Source organism: Brassica oleracea, chromosome C9 (assembly GCF_000695525.1).
Source record: "Brassica oleracea var. oleracea cultivar TO1000 chromosome C9, BOL, whole genome shotgun sequence".
In the NCBI taxonomy this organism is placed as follows: domain Eukaryota; kingdom Viridiplantae; phylum Streptophyta; class Magnoliopsida; order Brassicales; family Brassicaceae; genus Brassica; species Brassica oleracea.
In genome coordinates this window covers 19,494,754-19,513,104 of record NC_027756.1, presented here as the reverse complement: position 1 = coordinate 19,513,104, position 18,351 = coordinate 19,494,754, and the positions used below count along the sequence as shown (strand labels likewise).

The 18,351-nt window shown below is 33.5% G+C and overlaps 2 protein-coding genes across 2 annotated transcripts; one reads left to right on the top strand and one right to left on the bottom strand.

Moving 5' to 3' along the window:
- The first annotated feature begins 7,959 nt into the window (after positions 1-7,959).
- LOC106312981 (ABC transporter B family member 7-like) lies at positions 7,960-15,836 on the top strand. Its single transcript, XM_013750695.1, is given in 15 exon segments — positions 7,960-8,305; positions 9,867-9,921; positions 10,000-10,175; positions 10,267-10,297; positions 10,300-10,487; positions 10,571-10,809; positions 10,886-10,965; positions 10,968-10,984; positions 10,987-11,403; positions 11,478-11,751; positions 11,826-12,402; positions 14,126-14,354; positions 14,461-14,727; positions 14,806-15,069; positions 15,147-15,836. Coding segments are annotated over 15 exon segments (3,795 nt in total). The 5' UTR covers positions 7,960-7,969; the 3' UTR covers positions 15,792-15,836.
- Positions 15,837-15,958: 122 nt separating this feature from the next.
- LOC106312980 lies at positions 15,959-17,554 on the bottom strand. The gene is made up of 4 exons (XM_013750694.1): positions 17,274-17,554; positions 16,574-16,793; positions 16,388-16,433; positions 15,959-16,149 (listed from the first exon to the last, which is right to left on the bottom strand). Exons 1-4 carry the CDS (start codon positions 17,398-17,400, stop codon positions 16,069-16,071), a joined length of 474 nt encoding a protein of 157 aa, XP_013606148.1. The 5' UTR covers positions 17,401-17,554; the 3' UTR covers positions 15,959-16,068.
- Between the last annotated feature and the right edge of the window lie 797 nt (positions 17,555-18,351).

Genomic DNA, 18,351 nt, shown 5'->3' with positions numbered 1-18,351 from the left:
CCTCCCAATCATGTCTTTTATGACATTCCAAAATGGATCTTGGATCGGGATCATCATTTTTATGATCGATCTCTTTGGACACAGAAAATGAGAACATTCCATCAACATCTTTTATCCTATTTCTGATCCATAACGTTTCATCTTGGGCGTAGTTGATGGAAATCTCATACTCTTATGTTCCCTTTTCGTCATCTGCATCATCTTTATTTATGCCCTCTTTCAGACATTTTTCAGTAACAGGTTCTTCTGGAACCTTTCCATTTACGTTTTCTTTCTGACATCTTTTAATATCAGGTTCTTCTGGAACCTTACTTTTTTGCTCATCCATTTTTTTCTCTTCCGGGAATTTTTATCTTTAGAACCCGCTAGCCCCCCTCTCTTTAACTGAACCCTAGGTTCATTCATTTTGTTCTTTAGGAACATCAACTCTTGATGGAACATTTTCAGCGGGTATATATGACTTCGTCACCCCTTTTGTATCTGTGAACGCATCTGGTAATTGGTTTACCAAATTATGCAAGTACACAATTTTTTGAACTTCCAGCTCTCTTTGATTCGTAGGGGACCAAGGTGTAACAACGACGGTGTACACCATGTAATCTCTTTAGGAATTTCTCTAATTCCTCCCCATAACACTAGAAATTCATCTTCATTAAAATGGCAATCGGAAAACCGTGCCGTAAACATATCACGAGTTACCGGTTTCAGATATCTTATTATACTTGGTGACATATAACCCACATATATTCCCAATCTCCTTTGTGGGCTCATTTTTTTTCTTTGTGGCGGAGCTATCATAACATAGACCGCACACCCAAAGACACGAAGATGGGATACAACTTGCTCTTGCGCAGATGCCAATTGTAATGGGGAGTACTTATGATATGCACTCGGTCTTAACCGAATCAGTGCAGCCGCATGCAATATAGCATGACCCCATACATAAATTGGGAGCTTTATTCTCAAAACTAACGGTCTTGCAATCAACTGCAACCGTTTTATCAATGACTCGGCCATGCCATTTTGTGTATGCACATGGGGAACTGGATGCTCTACATCAATCCCCATTTGACATACAATAATCATCAAAGGCTTGCGATATAAATTCACCAGCATTAACAAACCTTACTTTCTTAATGGCATACTCTGCTCAGCTTTATTATATGGGCAATGAACTTTGTGAAAGCTGTATTTCGTGTCGTCAAAAGACACATACTTGACCATCTACTAGATGTGTCAATCAATACCATGAAATACTTTAATGGCCCGCACGGTGGGTAGTTCCGCCCACACATATCACCATGTATTATTCCTAAAAACATTGGTGATTCATTGCCTACTTTTGCTGGTGATGGCTGAGTTATAAGTTTTCCTTGAGAACATCCATTACATGTAAACTCGCCCGTTTGCAAAATTCTTCCGTTTTTCAACGGATCGCCATTCGAATTTTGCACAATCTTTCTAATCATGATTGAACCAGGATGTCCTAGCCTTTCATGCCAGATTTTAAATGTATCAGTAAACTTCATGTTTACCACGACATAGGACTCAGTCATGTTTATTTCGTACAATATAGTCCAGAGGATAACATTCTTAACTCTTCCAATATATGTTTACTCTCGGACTTAATGCAAAGAAATTCAATGCCATCTTTACTCATAGTCTCAATATGATATCCATTTCTTCGGATATCCTTAAAACTTAATAAGTTTCTATGAGACTCGAGGAATACATTGCATCACTTATTTCAAATATCGTTCCATCTGGCATTAAAATTTCACTCTTCCAGAGCTCATAATAATCTTTGCATTACCAGATATTGTACTTATGCTTCCAGTGTAATCTTTCATTTTGAGATTGGAGAAATATTTCTTATCTTTAATTATCGTGTGATTTGTTGCACTATCTGCAAAACAAATATCTCCATCCATAGTCTCAAAGTTTGGCATTTTTCTGAATATAAAATATATATTATTAAACATGAAACATATCATATATCTTACAACAAAACATATAGATAGCATAATACAGTAAACTTACATCACATCGATCTATATCACTCATCGATACTCTCTGGCTCAATCAGAAAGTCTGATACGTCGAGATGAGTATCATCATTTAACCCATGAAAGGATGGCTCGGGTTCATTGTTGAGGTCAAAAACGGATACAACGAAGTTAATGTCCAAATCTCCGTAAAAATCAGCGTGAACATTTTTTTTTACGAAAGTTTTTCTTCGTAAGAAGAATCTTTACAAAGAGCCTTGCGGTACAATCTCGTTCTAATCTCAATCGAACCACTAAATACCAATTGTCCGAAGGCAACAGACACATATCCAAATCGGCCACAGACAAGCTCAAGTATGGCCATCGGACCACGCACAAGCCAAGCTCGGTCGCTACGTAGAGACCAAATTTTCCCAAAACGTCGATACGACACGAATCCATGCATTCTCGTCTACTATTTAATGCTAGCTCTCGTAGGCCATGGCTAAACCATTCTTTGTTTCTCATCACTCGAAGTCATCAGTCAAACTTTATGATAAAAACCGCGGGAAGTTTGTTTTTATCGAAGAAACCGTAATAAACGTTTCGCGTCAAAGACGGCCCAAAAAGACCTAAACCGCAACTCGAAGCCCACTTACGATTTCTTAACTGAAAACCCATAAGCCTTATGATGGTTTATGCTTGGTTCGTAAGGCAAAATAAATGTCAAGTTTCCAAAGATAATCACGAAGATCGGGAAAATTGGAATATCTCCATTTTTGAGCTATGACAGCTTAAGGGCAGAAAGGGAAAGGCACAAACCGACCTAGGAGCAAGTATATAAGGAGTCCTAGGTGAAAGGCAAAGGGGATTCGCGATACACAACAAATTTAGCACTTAGAGCAATTTAGGCAATTTTCCACTTTTGTTAATCGAGCTGCGACTCAATTAGGTTTAGTAGCTTTAGGGGTTTAGAACTAGGAATCTCGCCGACAGCTCTCGTAGCCCAGACTCTTACCTTGTTGTAACGCTCAAACGCGAATTCGGAATAAGATCTACTTTGCTCTCTTTTCGATTTCTTATCTTTTATCGTCTTTATTTCGTGTTCTGATTGCTTGTCGTGTAGTATTAGCAGATATCCGAGACCTCTGGGAAATTAGGGTTCTCCTACTTTCCTTATTTAAACGGAAATCGACGATGCGAATTTCGGTTCCCACATTCACCAGAGATGAAGTTTGTTTTACCTCTTCCTTTTTCTTTTTCCTTTTGGGATTCTCTATACAGATCAGCTAACTGTTTTGGCTACGACAACCACATACCCAATGAACTTTCATGCCGTATTTGTAGCAAACCTTTTCTATTTGCCTCTTATCATCCCGGCCCCTTTCATTCCTTTCATTTTCGTGGAAGTTTGTATTATTTCTTTCATCACAAGGACATAATCTTCTTCCTCGTCCTCTTCCACGACCATGATAACGGTTTCCACCATGTCCACGACCTCGTCCTCTCCAATTATCATAACTGGATGATGCAACATTCGGTAATATACAGGGCATTTATTTCGAGCTTTGTCAAATTAGACATGATAACTATATTCATAGAATAATATATAAATATAGTAAAGATGAGAATTTAAATGCAGAAATTAAAGGCATAAAATAAAAGCAAAAAGTAAATGCATAAATTAAATTTCAGAAATTTAAATAGCATAATTAAATCGGGAGGTTTAGCCTACTACATGATCCGAAAAGTCATAGACTACCATATTGATCATTTTATCAAGGTTTGAGGAGACATAGTCTACCATATTAACGTTTTCTTTTTATTCAAGGTCCGAAGAGACTTAGTCTGCAATTTTTGAGCTTTTCTTTTTTTTTCACGGAGGCAAAGTCTACCACGTGCTTCTCTGATCGTAAAGGCATAGTCTACCATAACGATCAGTCGGGAAATGCAGCGCCTATCATCCCAAAAAATAAACGGAGAAGGTCTAGCCTCTTACTCCGGAATAATAATAAAATTTGAATAAATTAAATTAAAGACATAAATTTAAACATTACCTCGATTGGTATAAGAATTTTCCGATTGATAAATCTCACTAGTATATAGAGCTTGTTCTGATAACGTGTTGTGAATAACTAGGTGAGTCTGAACTGATATTTTCTATTTATTATATTTGCTTAAGGATGATATTGACAAAATAGAGAGATGGTGAATGAGACCACTTTATATTTTCTCGTTGTTTGGAAACGTAAGAGCAGAGAGGAAGTTGTGTATTTATTATTTTATTTGAAAGAGACTAATATATTTTCTATTTGTTTCTTGTAATAAAATGTGAGGGAGAGACAGTAGTATAAAGTGAAATGTTACTATTCATACTTCTTTTTTGAACTTTCACTACTATTTATAGCACTTGGGAAAATATAAAATATAAAAAGTCGGTCTAATGAAGTCGGTGAAGTGGATAATCATTGACTTTTCAATGTTTATCTTATAACACTATTATAAATGTATCTTTTGTAATTATATTATTTAAAAATATACTAAGTGGGTAAAATATATCGTGTAAGATATTTCATTCTTTAAACATATATATTTTTAGTGTTTTAACAGATATTAATAGAACACATTAGATCATTATTATAAATGTTATTTTTATAATACAATTTTTAATAACTTTTAATCAATAGTAATTCAATAAATTCAATTTCTTTTTGAATTTTAAAATTTTCCTCTACAAAACGTAAACATGTTTTATATGAACCAAATTATTTTTCTAAAATATCTATATTAGTGGAACGGATCTAGTATATATTAATGGTCACTACATCTCTGTATCTACATATGTGTAGTAGTATTTTTGTTTATCATAAAAATATATTTTTCGTTAATTATAATCAAAAAAATTATCCAGTTTTATATTTTATATATAAATATATATATTTCTTACATAAAGCATTTAAAAATAAAATAAAACAGATATATATTTTTATAAATTTTATAATATATTGCATAAACTAAGTTTTAAATTTATATTATATTATACAACCATATAATATAATTCAAGTTTATCTTACAAATGAGACACTATTTTGTTGTATCATATCTTATTTAAGAAATCTAGAACATAAATTTAACTTTGCAATATCTCTCTTCTCTCTCATTTGTGCTACTTTGATATTGTAAGAACATCTCAAAAAGATATTTCATTTTCAAGTTTGCGAGTACTACATAACTAATACTAAATTACAAATAAAATATCACACTATTCCATAAAACTATTTTCATAATACTCTCATATATGATCAATTAGTGAATTTGATAAGTTTTTTTTGTAATATTGTTGTTGTGTAAATCCAGTTTTAAAATATTTTAAATCTTTTAAAGTTTTATTTAATTTTATGTGTAGAAGTTAAATTTATAAAAACAAATTTGAAACATTTGTGAGTGTGGATTTTATAAGGATTAAAACGACAAAATATTTAAGAATCATAAATGTGATATATAATTGTAATGACTAAAATGCAAAAAAAATTAAAGTTATAAAATGTCTTTTGGCGATGCTAAGTATGCCCATAAAGGTGTAAACATATTTTCCCTACAATTCATAGCATTTTGTTTACCGTAGAGCTGCATGATCATTCTTATTCACACATTTTATTTTGCGAGGCTTAAATATTGATGTATAAAAAATGACTTTAAAAATCACGAGGTGGTAGTCTATGATTACATTTATGAAACTAGAAAAAATGAGTTCATAAGAGCTTTATTGAAAGATAGAAATAGCTTATAAAGCTTTATTCTTAAACAAAGAAATTAAAGGAAAGAACTTTAAATTTGTCACCAAGATAAACAAGATTGTAATTGATTCATAAAATGAGATTGAAAGAGGCTGCAAATATGGCAGCCAAAGTTACATTCATCAACACATCTAACGACATATATATAGCTAAGAAACCCTAGTTACATGCTCATTAAGACTTTTTGTTGTATCATAAGATGGGCTTCAGTGTGGGCTTCAATTTCCTCCCGTAAACTTGGCATCTGGTGGTGAATCAAGCAGATGATCTAACTTTGAAGATGCAGATAGAGCTGGCTTTGAAAGGAGCATAAGTAGTTGAAGGTCTATAGAAAGTAGGTAGATGACTATTCAGCTTGGAGAGTCGACATAAGTATGAGAACATCTTCAGGTTCTTTTGACCTATTTGTCTCACAACAAATTGGGGATTTTTTTGTTATCCTCCTAATTGGACTAAGCTATTTCACAACCAAAGAGAAATCCATCCTACAACAGCCTAAACCTGAACTCTCTATTTCCTATCCATCATGAGAAGAAACATGACATGTAACTTGGAGAAACCACTAGTTCTGTTTGAAAAGTCATTATCCTCTTCAAACAGCTTGGCCAGCCTCACCAATACACCAACTTTTCTTTACCAAAGCGTGTCTCTTCTCTGACTTCGTCACTGCCAAAAAGACTTCAAAAACAGGACTGGAGTTGCTCAGACAGAGTAAACTAAGGCTTGAAGATGAACAGAACAATCCCATGAACCGTATGTGAGGAAGGAGAGCTTGAAAAACGGAAAAAAAATCTCCTCCTTTCTTTGGATTTCGAGTTCAGGAACCAAACTCCATTGAAAGTGGCAACGAAGCTGACTTGATAAGTTTAGCAGAAGTTCTGAAAGAGGAATAATACCCATGAACCGACTGAAGCTCTAATACCATGATAACATTTATGTAACTAGAAAGATTGAGCTCATAAGAGCTTTACTGAAAGATAGAAATAGCTTGTAAAGCTTTATTCATAAACAAAGAAACTAAAGGAAAGAGCTTTAAGTTTGTCACCAAGATAAACAAAATTGTATTTGATTTATAAATGAGATTGAAAGAGGCTTCAATTATGGCAGCCAAGGTTACATTCATCAACACATCTAAGGACATATACATAGTTAAGAAACCCTAGTTACATGCTCATTAAGACTTCTTGTTGGATCATATGATGGGCTGCAAGTCTGGAGGCTGTTTGAAAGCATCCCACTACGCTTAAATTTGTAATTAACCACATGGACATGAAACCATGTTTTAGGTTTCATTTGAAAATTTGGAGTGTGAAACCGTTCGTGGACCGCAACGTTCCTCTGAAAATTAGTTTAGGTCTTTTTATAGGTTTGGGATATTCCCAAATTTTTTTTTCAAAGAATGAAAATATTTTAGCGATGACTATGTTGTATAACAATATTGCCAGTATGGTATAAGTATATAACGCATTTGTTAGATGTATGTATGGATTTTTTTAAACTAATCTAGCATGTTAACGATTGTTTTATAAAGCAACATATGAACGATACATATAACAGTTGACTGGGTACATGTAACTCATTTCATACAAAGCATCAGTACCAAAACCAATAATGCCCACAATAGATAGTGCAAATTATTGTTGACAAAAAAAAGATCGTGCAAATTATTCTAACTCTGTTAGCTGGGTATATGTTCTCCAATCCATCGGTCTCCTCAGGCCTTCATTTCTTTGTTTAAAGCTGGCGTAACTATACCTTTTAGCTTTTTCTTTCAGTTGGGATTAGCGGTCATCATTTACTAGATCATATGTATTGGGCTGCCTAAAGCAAAAGAAACTATAAGTCTATAACCCGTTTTTGATGAGATTTAGCCCAAGGTCTAATGCATGATTTTCAAAGGAAGGTAGATTTACCATGTAATAATGGCAGTCGTAGTTAAAGTTCAAAAAAAAAAAATGGCAGTCGTAATGTACATATGAGACAATTCATTATAAGGAGTTAGATCATGCCTTGTAAAATAAAACGAAAAAGTAGATCATGCAAAAAAGGATAGAATAAATTATAAGGACTACCAAAGTCCAAAGGATTCAAAAGCATTTGAATAAATACAACTTAAATGGACAAAGTACCTTGAGAAGGCAATGTTGAATTTTGTTCCTTTTGCTCTCACTCATTGTAACCGGCCAGATGAACCGAGTTTATAAAGTCCAAAGAGTGACATCTGACTCGTATAATTCCAATAGTTTTTCTTTTGGGTTAAATTCTCTTTTTTTTACCCCCCGCAAGAAACCAATGGAGGAGAAAGCGAAGAGGATCACGAATGGAGACGGAGGCAATCAGAAAGTAGCGTTTTACAAGCTTTTCAGGTTTGCAGATCGATACGACATCATTTTAATGGCGGTTGGGACTATCTCCGCCATGGCCAACGGCCTAGCTCAGCCGATAACGTCAGTACTCATAGGCAAAATCATTAACGTCTTTGGCTTCTCTGATCATGATCACATGGTTAAAGAAGTCTCCAAGGTTAGGATCTCAAATGATTTATGACATTTTGTAGTTGTTATTACTGATATCAGTTCAAGGGTTTTTGAGGATTTCACTGTATGGATTTTGATTTTTCCTAATTGTAGTTTTAGCTGGTCCTTTTACACAGAAAAGAGGAAACAGCATAACATAAATTTAAAATGAAAGGAGTTGTCCTTCACAACAAAACTGATTTTTTTATTTTTGTAAAAAAAATTGATGTCTGGTTAAGATTATTATTATTGTTATAATATTTAGATGTATTTTTTGGTTTTATAATCTTAAAGGGGAAAAATCCAAAAGACTTTATATGTTACGTTTATTACATAAATCGTCAGATTGACCAAGGTTTATTGACCAAATGTTTTTCTTCTACTTTGATCTTTAATTCTTAAATTGTAAAGAGATACTAGATTTCGACCTGCGTAACCGCGCAGGTTTTTGTTTTCATTTATTTTTATATAAATATTTTGTTTTCAATTCTAAATTGGAATTTATTATAATATATGTGTCTATAAATTTTTAAAACATAATAAGTTTACTGTATATTTTTTTCATTGAATAGATTATTTCAAACTTTCACATGTATTTGTATCTTCTTCTATATATATATTTTCGGTTATTATTTCATTATTACAATCATAACTATATATATAAAGATTAATAAAATATTGTTTTATTGTCATATTCAAAGATATTGTAACATTTCATAAATTTAGAAAGTTTTAAAAAAATTAAACTTTTCGCTTCATAGATTTATATTATCGAGTAAATAATTAAATATTTAGTTTTTGTTTAATTTTTAAAATAAACTATATAGTTTAAAATTTGTTTCATTGGTTTAAGGTAGTAAAGATTAATCATTGTTAGATAATATGATTTTTGTTATTTAATTTTTTTTTTATATAATTTTAAAAGTTAACATCTACAAATATTTAAATATTTAGCATATAGAGGTATAGTATTGCAACATTAAATTATATCTATTTAATTTATATTATCTATAAGTCCAATGGATCATCTATTGTTTAAATCCAATTATTAATAGCCCAATAAACATTTCTTGTAGTCCCAAAATTAAAATGATAAGATTACATATTAAATGTAACATGATTTTCTAGGAATAGGTCCATTAGGTCCAATTTTTAAAAAATCACACATGAATCAAGGTTGTGACTTCTATTTTAATATATAAGATTCTTTTCTTTTTTTCTCAATTTTACACTATTTTAAATTTTCTTCACAGAAATATAAAATTTGGTGCATATACCTTATAAAATTTGGTGCATATGCATGAAATGGTTCAATAGTTCTTTAATGTGATTATTATTAACTGGAAACAATTTTTTTTTTGTGCGACAACTGGAAACAATTCATAGTTTCGTTTTACTTTGTTCCTCTTTTCTACTTTCTTGAATTGAAATGAAAATTTACTTCCTCATTTGCGTCTTGAGTACAAAATGGAAAACTAAAATTTGATTTTTCTCATATGCACGAATTGTAAATTTAAATCTCAATTGCTTGCTGTTAATATAGAATGATCTCAATTAATTAATCTCAGGTTGCTTTGAAGTTTCTTTACCTTGCAGTCTACGCGTGCGTTGTGTCTTTCCTGCATAAGCCGAAACTCTGTTTTCCTTCTTCACATTTAGCTCGACCTAACTTGTTCACAAAGGCTTTTCGTTCTTTCGCAGAGGTCTCATGTTGGATGGTAACTGGGGAGCGTCAGTCCGCCAGAATTCGAGTGCTATACCTCAAAACAATATTAAGACAAGATATTGGCTTTTTTGACACCGAGACAAGCACCGGTGAAGTCATCGGCAGAATGTCCGGGGACACCATTCTTATTCAAGACTCCATGGGAGAAAAGGTTTCGATAATTTTTTTATATATCGGCTGTTTCTTGCGATACAAGTTAGTGAATATTCTTTTTTTTTTTGCTATGATTTCAAAATTTTCAGGTTGGGAAATTTGTACAGTTAATATCAACATTCTTGGTGGATTCACAGTCGCTTGTATAATTGGCAGACGCCTCACAGTAGCTCCTATTCCATGCATTCCATTGATCGTGGCCACTGGTGGTGCAATGGCCTTGATCATGTCCAAAATGGCTGGTCGTGGCCTACACGCTTATGCGGAAGCTGGAAATGTAATAGAACAAGCTGTTGGGTCGATTAGAACAGTAAGTTCTCGCGCAGTCCGAAATTCTTTTTTTTTCTAGATAATCACATAGATTCATATCACAAATTTTTGATGTTTTGTCAGGTCGTGGCATTCACCAGAGAGAAACAAGCAACCCAAAAATATGAGAAGAAGCTCGAGATTGCCTATAAATCTATGGTTCAACAAGGGCTCTTCTCGGGTCTAGGCCTTGGAATAATGATGGTTGTAAGTTATTGTACATATGGTATTGCCATTTGGTACGGTGCTTGGCTGATAATGGAGAAAGGATATACTGGAGGTCAAGTCATGAACGTGATTTTCGCAAGTTTGGGTGGAGGAATGTGAGTATAACGATTACATGTTCTCATAATTTTTTTTTGTGATACTGAAAATCTTAATTTTCTTACACATTCTCAGGTCGTTGGGGCAGACATTACCTTCTCTTAACGCTTTCGCGGCTGGACAAGCCGCAGCCTACAAAATGTTTGAGACTATAAAACAAAACCAAAGATAGATATGCTTATAGCATGACTGGTAAGGTTTTGGACGAGATTAAAGGAGACATTAAGCTAAAAGACGTGTATTTTCGATATCCAGCAAGACCTGACGTGCAGATCTTTGCTGGATTTTCGTTGGTTGTACCAAATGGCACCACCGTGGCTTTGGTGGGGCAGAGTGGAAGCGGAAAATCAACAGTGATCAGTCTGATTGAGAGGTTCTATGATCCGGAATCAGGAGAAGTTTTAATTGATGGAATTGCTTTAAAGAAGCTTCAGTTAAGATGGATCAGAAGCAAGATTGGTTTAGTAAGCCAAGAGCCTATACTTTTCGCAACCACAATCAGGGAGAACATTGTTTATGGGAAAGAAGATGAAGAAATTAGAACCGCGGTTAAGCTGGCTAATGCTACTAGGTTTGTCGACAAACTGCCGCAGGTACTTCAACTTTAGGTGTAACGATTTTGACCAATAAATCGAGTTTACATTTCTTAATTCTCTATATTTTTCAGGGTTTGGACACAATGGTAGGAGATCACGGGACACAATTATCTGGTGGACAGAAGCAGAGGCTCGCGATTGCTAGGGCCATATTGAAAAACCCTAAAATCTTGCTTCTTGATGAAGCAACAAGTGCTTTAGATGCGGAATCAGAACGAACAGTTCAGGACGCTCTTGTTAAGCTAATGTCAACCCGGACAACCATCGCGGTGGCTCATCGACTTACCACTATTAAAACCGCCAGCATGATCGCCGTTGTGCAGCAGGGCAAAATCATTGAGAAAGGTTTGGGATTTATTTAGTACCGTGCGACGCACGTAATCGGTTTATAAGTGTATATTAACAGAAGTTGTAATCAGGAACTCACGAGGAGATGATTCCAGATCCCGAGGGAGCGTATTCACAGCTTGTTAGTCTACAAGAAGTATCAAAGAAAGGAGGAGTGGAGGAACTGGAGCTGCGTGAGAATATATCCGTTAGCCACAACCAAACCGATTTTGGTTTACCGAGACCGATTAATTTGAACCAAACCAAAGAAACCCACGAGAATAAGTCTTCCACGGAGAACAAAGCGTCCAAGAAACGCGAGAAAGTATCGTTGCGACGGCTTGCTCACCTCAACAAACCAGAGATTCCAGTTTTGTTGGCCGGTTCATTGGCTGCAGCGGTTCACGGTATTGTGTACCCGGTCCAAGGGCTGCTTATGTCTAGCACCATCAAGATATTCTTCGAGCCTTCAGATCAACTACGTAAAGATTCACATTTCTGGGCTATCATCTTCGTCTTGCTCGGTTTAACGGATCTGATCGTGGTTCCGTTTCAAAACTATCTGTTCGCTATAGCTGGAGGAAGACTTATCAAACGCATTAGATCATTATCTTTTGATAAAGTTATTCACCAGGAGATAAGTTGGTTCGATAATACAGAAAGTTCTAGGTAATCTATACTATTACTTAAAGAAGTGATTTAGCTTACTTATCTTGTTTTCCATGATTTTAGGATATTTTGCTTATTTGTCTTTTCAACAATTTTAGTTAATAATTTTCTTATTTGTTATATTTTAATTAGTTTAATTGAATCATGAGTTTAAATAATCGATCTATATTACTATTTAAAACTTAAAAATCATCATCTATATAAATATTTGATATTATTTTATTTATTGTAAACTAAATGCATAATGTTTGACTTTGCCGATTATATAATATTTGACGTTAAGTTTATACGGGAAATTTGCTTTAAACTATCACAAAAGTTTAACTATGCTAAAGGACATAATGAAACCCTTGATTTTTTTTTGTTTTGGTGAATGTTAGCATCAGTAGATACATATATATACATATTTCTTCTTATTGATGGACATAATGAAACCTTTGATTTTGCAATATGTATTGATCTTCATTGATTATTTTGAAACCCTTGATTTTGCAATACGAATTGACATGTTCATTAACTCTTGAGGTTTAATAGTTAGTTATATTATTATATTATAAATGTTTGAAATATTGATTGGTTTCTAATAGTATCCGGCGAGAAGATAGATCAGACATTAAAAAGGAATATTGCTGATGGCATTAAAAAGGAATTTGCTGATGTTTTAATATATCCAGTGAATTGAATGAAAGTGATTGGATGACCATCAAAAAAATTTCATATTCACATGTAGGAGAAAGTTATAGGTTAACGCTTCATGATTTTAAAATAATTTGGAAATCCAATACATCTTTTTTGTAACTTAAATCCAATACTTCTTTGAAACCTATTTAGTGAATCATGATTCTACTTAAGTTTCTTGAAAACATATTTCTCATTCGTTGGATATGAGGATATACACATTGGATTAGATTTAGTAATATTTTATGCTAATTATTAATTTTAATAATTTTTTTTAGTAATTTAGCTGATAATTTATCATTATCTTCAAAATAATTAAAAAATTGTAACAATACTATCATACTTAAATTTATATTATATTTAATTTAATAACATTAAAATATTATATATATATATATATGTTTACATTATATTTGGTTTTAGTAATATTAAATCAGTTATAATTTTAGTATATATAACATATAAGATATAATAAATCATTTATCTTTTAAGATAAATTTATTAGGACAATCAAAATCACTCATTTTGATATATTTTTTTACAAAAGTTGGCTAAGATACGAAAAAATATATATTTTTTACGAAGTGATTTTTTGCTCTCACGTTGAAAGTTAAAGCGTTTAAAATCATCATTATCCTTAATAAATAATAATATTAGATTAATTTATTAATATATAATTACCATAAATTAAAAAAATTTATATATTATGTTATCCAAAAATACTTTACATCGTAATATTTTAAAAATAAATATAAATCCATGTATATATTTATATATATATATGAATGTTTTCAAATTTATTTTACGTAATAAAATATATTTTATTAAAATAAAAAAACTTTATCTTATATAAAAACTTTATAATATATCTATTTACAAATATTTGTAAGATTATTAAGCCCGCAAGTGCGGACAAATCACCTATTACAACCATTATTACATTAGTCATGTCATTGTCGTCAATAAATCATTTACTTATGTTAATTCTTTGGAAAAGAAATCTTAAATTAATTCTTTTTAATATTGCGTTTTTTTTATTTTCCAGTGGCGTGATTGGAGCAAGGTTGTCTACCGATGCTTCAGCAGTGAAGAGTATAGTGGGTGACGCTTTGGCGTTGATCATGCAAAATATAGCGACTGTAATCGCTGCATTGGTTATAGCGTTTACGGCTAATTGGATATTAGCTATAATAATCCTTCTTATGACACCAATTATAGTCCTTCAGGGTTACTTTCAGACCAAGTGTATAGCCGGTTTTAGCGCAAACGCCAAAGTTAGTAGTATTCAACAATGGTTGATCAAAAAAAAAAGTAGTATTCAACAATGTTTTTGTTTAATTTCTAGGTCAACCTAGTCTAATCCGGTTTACTTCGGTTCAGGAAAAATACCAAGAAGCGAGTCAGGTTGCCAGTGATGCGGTGAGCAGCATAAGAACAGTTGCATCATTCTGTGCAGAGGATAAAGTGATGGATCTATACCAACAGAAATGCGAGGCACCAAAGAAACAAGGTGTCCGGTTAGGACTAGTGAGCGGTTCGGGCTACGGTATCTCATTCTTGCCTCTCTACTGCATCAATTCCTTATGTTTTTACGTAGGTTTCTGGTTAATCCAGAAGAGGATTGCCACGTTTGGAGAATTCTTTCAGGTATAAAAGAGTGAGACATTATCCGGTTCGGTTTACGTATGATTTGTTTGTAATATTTAAGTGGTTATAACGTTTCAGGTTTTCTTTGCGTTAACTATGACCGCATTAGCAGTGTCTCAAACGAGTGCTATGGCACCTGATAGAAACAAAGCCAAAGACTCTGCTGCTTCTATTTTCGAGATACTTGATAGTAAACCGAAAATCGATTCGAGTTCCAACGAGGGGACAGTGTTACCAATTGTGCACGGTCATGTCGAGTTTCAACACGTCAGTTTCCGGTATCCGACACGACCAGATATTCAGATTTTTAGTGACTTATGCTTAACTATCTCCTCTGGACAGGTAACAAACATGTTAATAGGATATTTCCGGTTTAACTGTACCAAATTGATATAACCGGTTAACGATTTGGTTTTCAGACCGTGGCATTGGTTGGAGAGAGCGGGAGTGGGAAATCTACGGTGATAAGCTTAATCGAGAGATTCTACGATCCAGATTCAGGCAAAGTTCTCTTGGATCAAGTTGATGTTCGAATATTGAAACTGAGTTGGTTGAGGCAACAGATGGGTTTGGTTAGTCAAGAACCGGTTTAATTCAACGAGACAATCAGATCAAACATAGCTTATGGCAAAACCGGTGAAGCCAGGGAGGAAGAGATCATAACCGCGGCCAAAGCAGCTAATGCGCATAACTTCATAAGCACGTTACCGCAAGGCTACGAAACTTCGGTAGGTGAACGCGGTGTACAGTTATCCGGTGGTCAGAAACAGAGGATCGCCATAGCTAGGACTATTCTCAAGGATCCTAAGGTTTTGTTGCTTGACGAAGCAACAAGCGCGTTAGACGCGGAGTCTGAGCGGGTGGTGCAGGATGCGCTTGACCGCGTGATGGTGAACCGGACCACGGTTGTGGTGGCTCACCCGCTCACTACGATTAAGAACGCGGATGTTATTGCGGTTGTGAACGACGGTGTGATCGCCGAGAGAGGGAGACATGAAACGTTAATGGAGATATCAGGTGGTGCTTATGCTTCGCTTGTAGCTTTTCACATGAGTGCGAATTGAAAAAAAAACGTTTTTGTTTTGTAATGATCTTAAAAGCTTTTGTTTTTACCTACTTTTGTAATTTTCTAGCACACATTATTTTTGTAATCATCCCATGCCTGGAATTCTAATTCTTTTTTTTTTATTAATGTTGAAAATTATAGTATATATTTTAGTGTAAATTCAATAAATAATACAAACCACACAAATACACATCTTCAAATAAGCAAGTTAGATAAGAAAATATAAATTACAATACAAATAAATAAGAAGAAAATAAATCAGTTTTTCTCTGGATTTATTTTCGAGTTAAATATATAGCAATAATATATATAAGTTGCGTTGCCGAAAGAATTATTAGAAATGCCTCCATTGTCCTCTGCCAAAAACAAATTCAAACGAAATTAAGGCTCTTTAGTTAGTTGAAGTATTTTTTGGTCACAAACTTAATTACTTAAGTATATTTAAATAATTTTTTTTGTTATCCTATCTAAGAAACTACTCTTCTGATAAAATATATTTAATTAGATAACTAAACTTTGTGTCAAAAATATTTAAATAACAAATGTATATATATATATTTATACAGATTATTATAGCAACGACAATTTGCTTACCAGTCGGGCATTTCTCATTCCAAGTTCAATTTCCTTGCAGCCAAATCTGCACAAGAACATTCAAAAACAGAAAAATTAATAAACTATGATTGGCTTTTTATCGTTGGCGTGTTAAAAGGTACATAATTGTAGGAAATAAAATGAGTGAATGTTATGTCAAAAGTGTTTTTTTGATTTATGTCTTACCCCATGGCTAAAACTGTGAGGGACCAAGCAATGCTGGCAGCAGAGACAGCTGCCGGAAGACTCGCTGTAGTGGATGACTGGATATGACTGACACCGGTGATAACAGAGGCAGCTCCAGCAACTCCGGCAATTAAGGAAAACATCACAAAGAATCCGGTGGCCGCATTACCCATCGGAAAATATATTGGCGAGAAATGAGCGGGAAGGCTGTAATCCGCACCTTAAATTTTTGGAAAAAGAAACTTGAGATGCTTAGTTCAAACCATCATCAAATATTTTTCAAAAGATTGGTTTAGATTTATACTTAAGAAAGATTACATATTCATCTTTTCAGAAAAAAAAAATTACATATTCATTTATCATGCAAATTTAGAAACTTGCTTTACTTGAGGTAGGGATTCATACTATTGATATTTAAAGCTAGACACTAAAAGTCTAAATCGATGAAGTACATAAATATTATTCACACAGTTCGTCAGGAACACAGAACCAAGCTTGGATTAACTACCAAATTGTTACATTTCAAGTTTTTATTTTTTGTTCAGTTTTGTTGTGGTGTACAACTACTGACAAAAAAAAATCGTAAATTTTATTTTTAAATAGAATTATTGCTTAATCATCAAAAGTATATATATCTTTTAAACAGTATTTTTGTTTGTTTTGAAACAGTATTTTCTATTACAAGAAAAATATTATATACCAATATGGAAGCCATGGCTGATAGCTTTGTTCATGGACCATGCTCCAATTCCGAGAACAATGGCGTACATGCAGAAATTCAGGAGTAGAAGCAAAGAAGCCACTGGTTGCATTCGTTGTTCCGCCATTTTCTTCGTGTCGCCGTAGACAAGACAAATCCAGAACTATGTAAATTTTTTTTCGAGGAAGATATTTGAAGTTAAGATCTTAATTGTGGAATGAATTAAGAGCTTAGATTTATATATAGGTTTTGATTAGATGGTGCTTTTCTTGTTTAAGGCTGTTTGGGTTTTCGGGATTCGTTAAGGAATTAAATACTTGTTCTTGCAGGTTGTAAAGCTGGGTTGCTGCTTTTCTTACAAAGAATCTATGTTTTGCTTCATTCACAGGGCACAACTAAATAATTTGAAAACCTTTGGAAACTTATAAAAGATTCTTTGGTTCACTTTTACCAAAAAAAAAAAGATTCTTTGGTTCACTTTGTTTCTTTCGTAATTTTTGTTTTGTTTTATATAGTGTTTAGACTTTATTGTATCATACATGTTCATAAATATTCATTATTCAATTCAGTATGGATACAGCTATAACATTCGCGATCCATTTCATAGACTTTTTAGAAAGAAAAAGAAAAAGAGTAAGAAACGTGTATGAGAAGTAATAACAATACGCAAAAGAACGTGTGTAAGATCATTTGAGACATGTTAAATAATGATTAAAATCGGAGGCTATAAATCCTGCTTCTCGGTTTTGTGAGAACATAATATAGATATTTGGAAGGCCACGAATAACAAGGTTTTTAGCATAGATATTGATCCAAGAGATTCTTTAAAATTGGCAGAAACTGAATCGTTGATTTGGAGAGAAGCCCAAGCATCGATAACTGAGAGGGTAATACAAACTAGGGAGGTGGAGTTACAAGTCTTACCTAATATACCAGGGAGATGGTGTTTCACGGATGGGTCATGGAAGGAAAATGATATTTTTTCCGGACAAGGATGCACTACAAGAAAACAGCGACATACTGAGGGAAAAAATCATCGGTATGTCGTCGGAATAACGTTATTCCGACGACATACCGA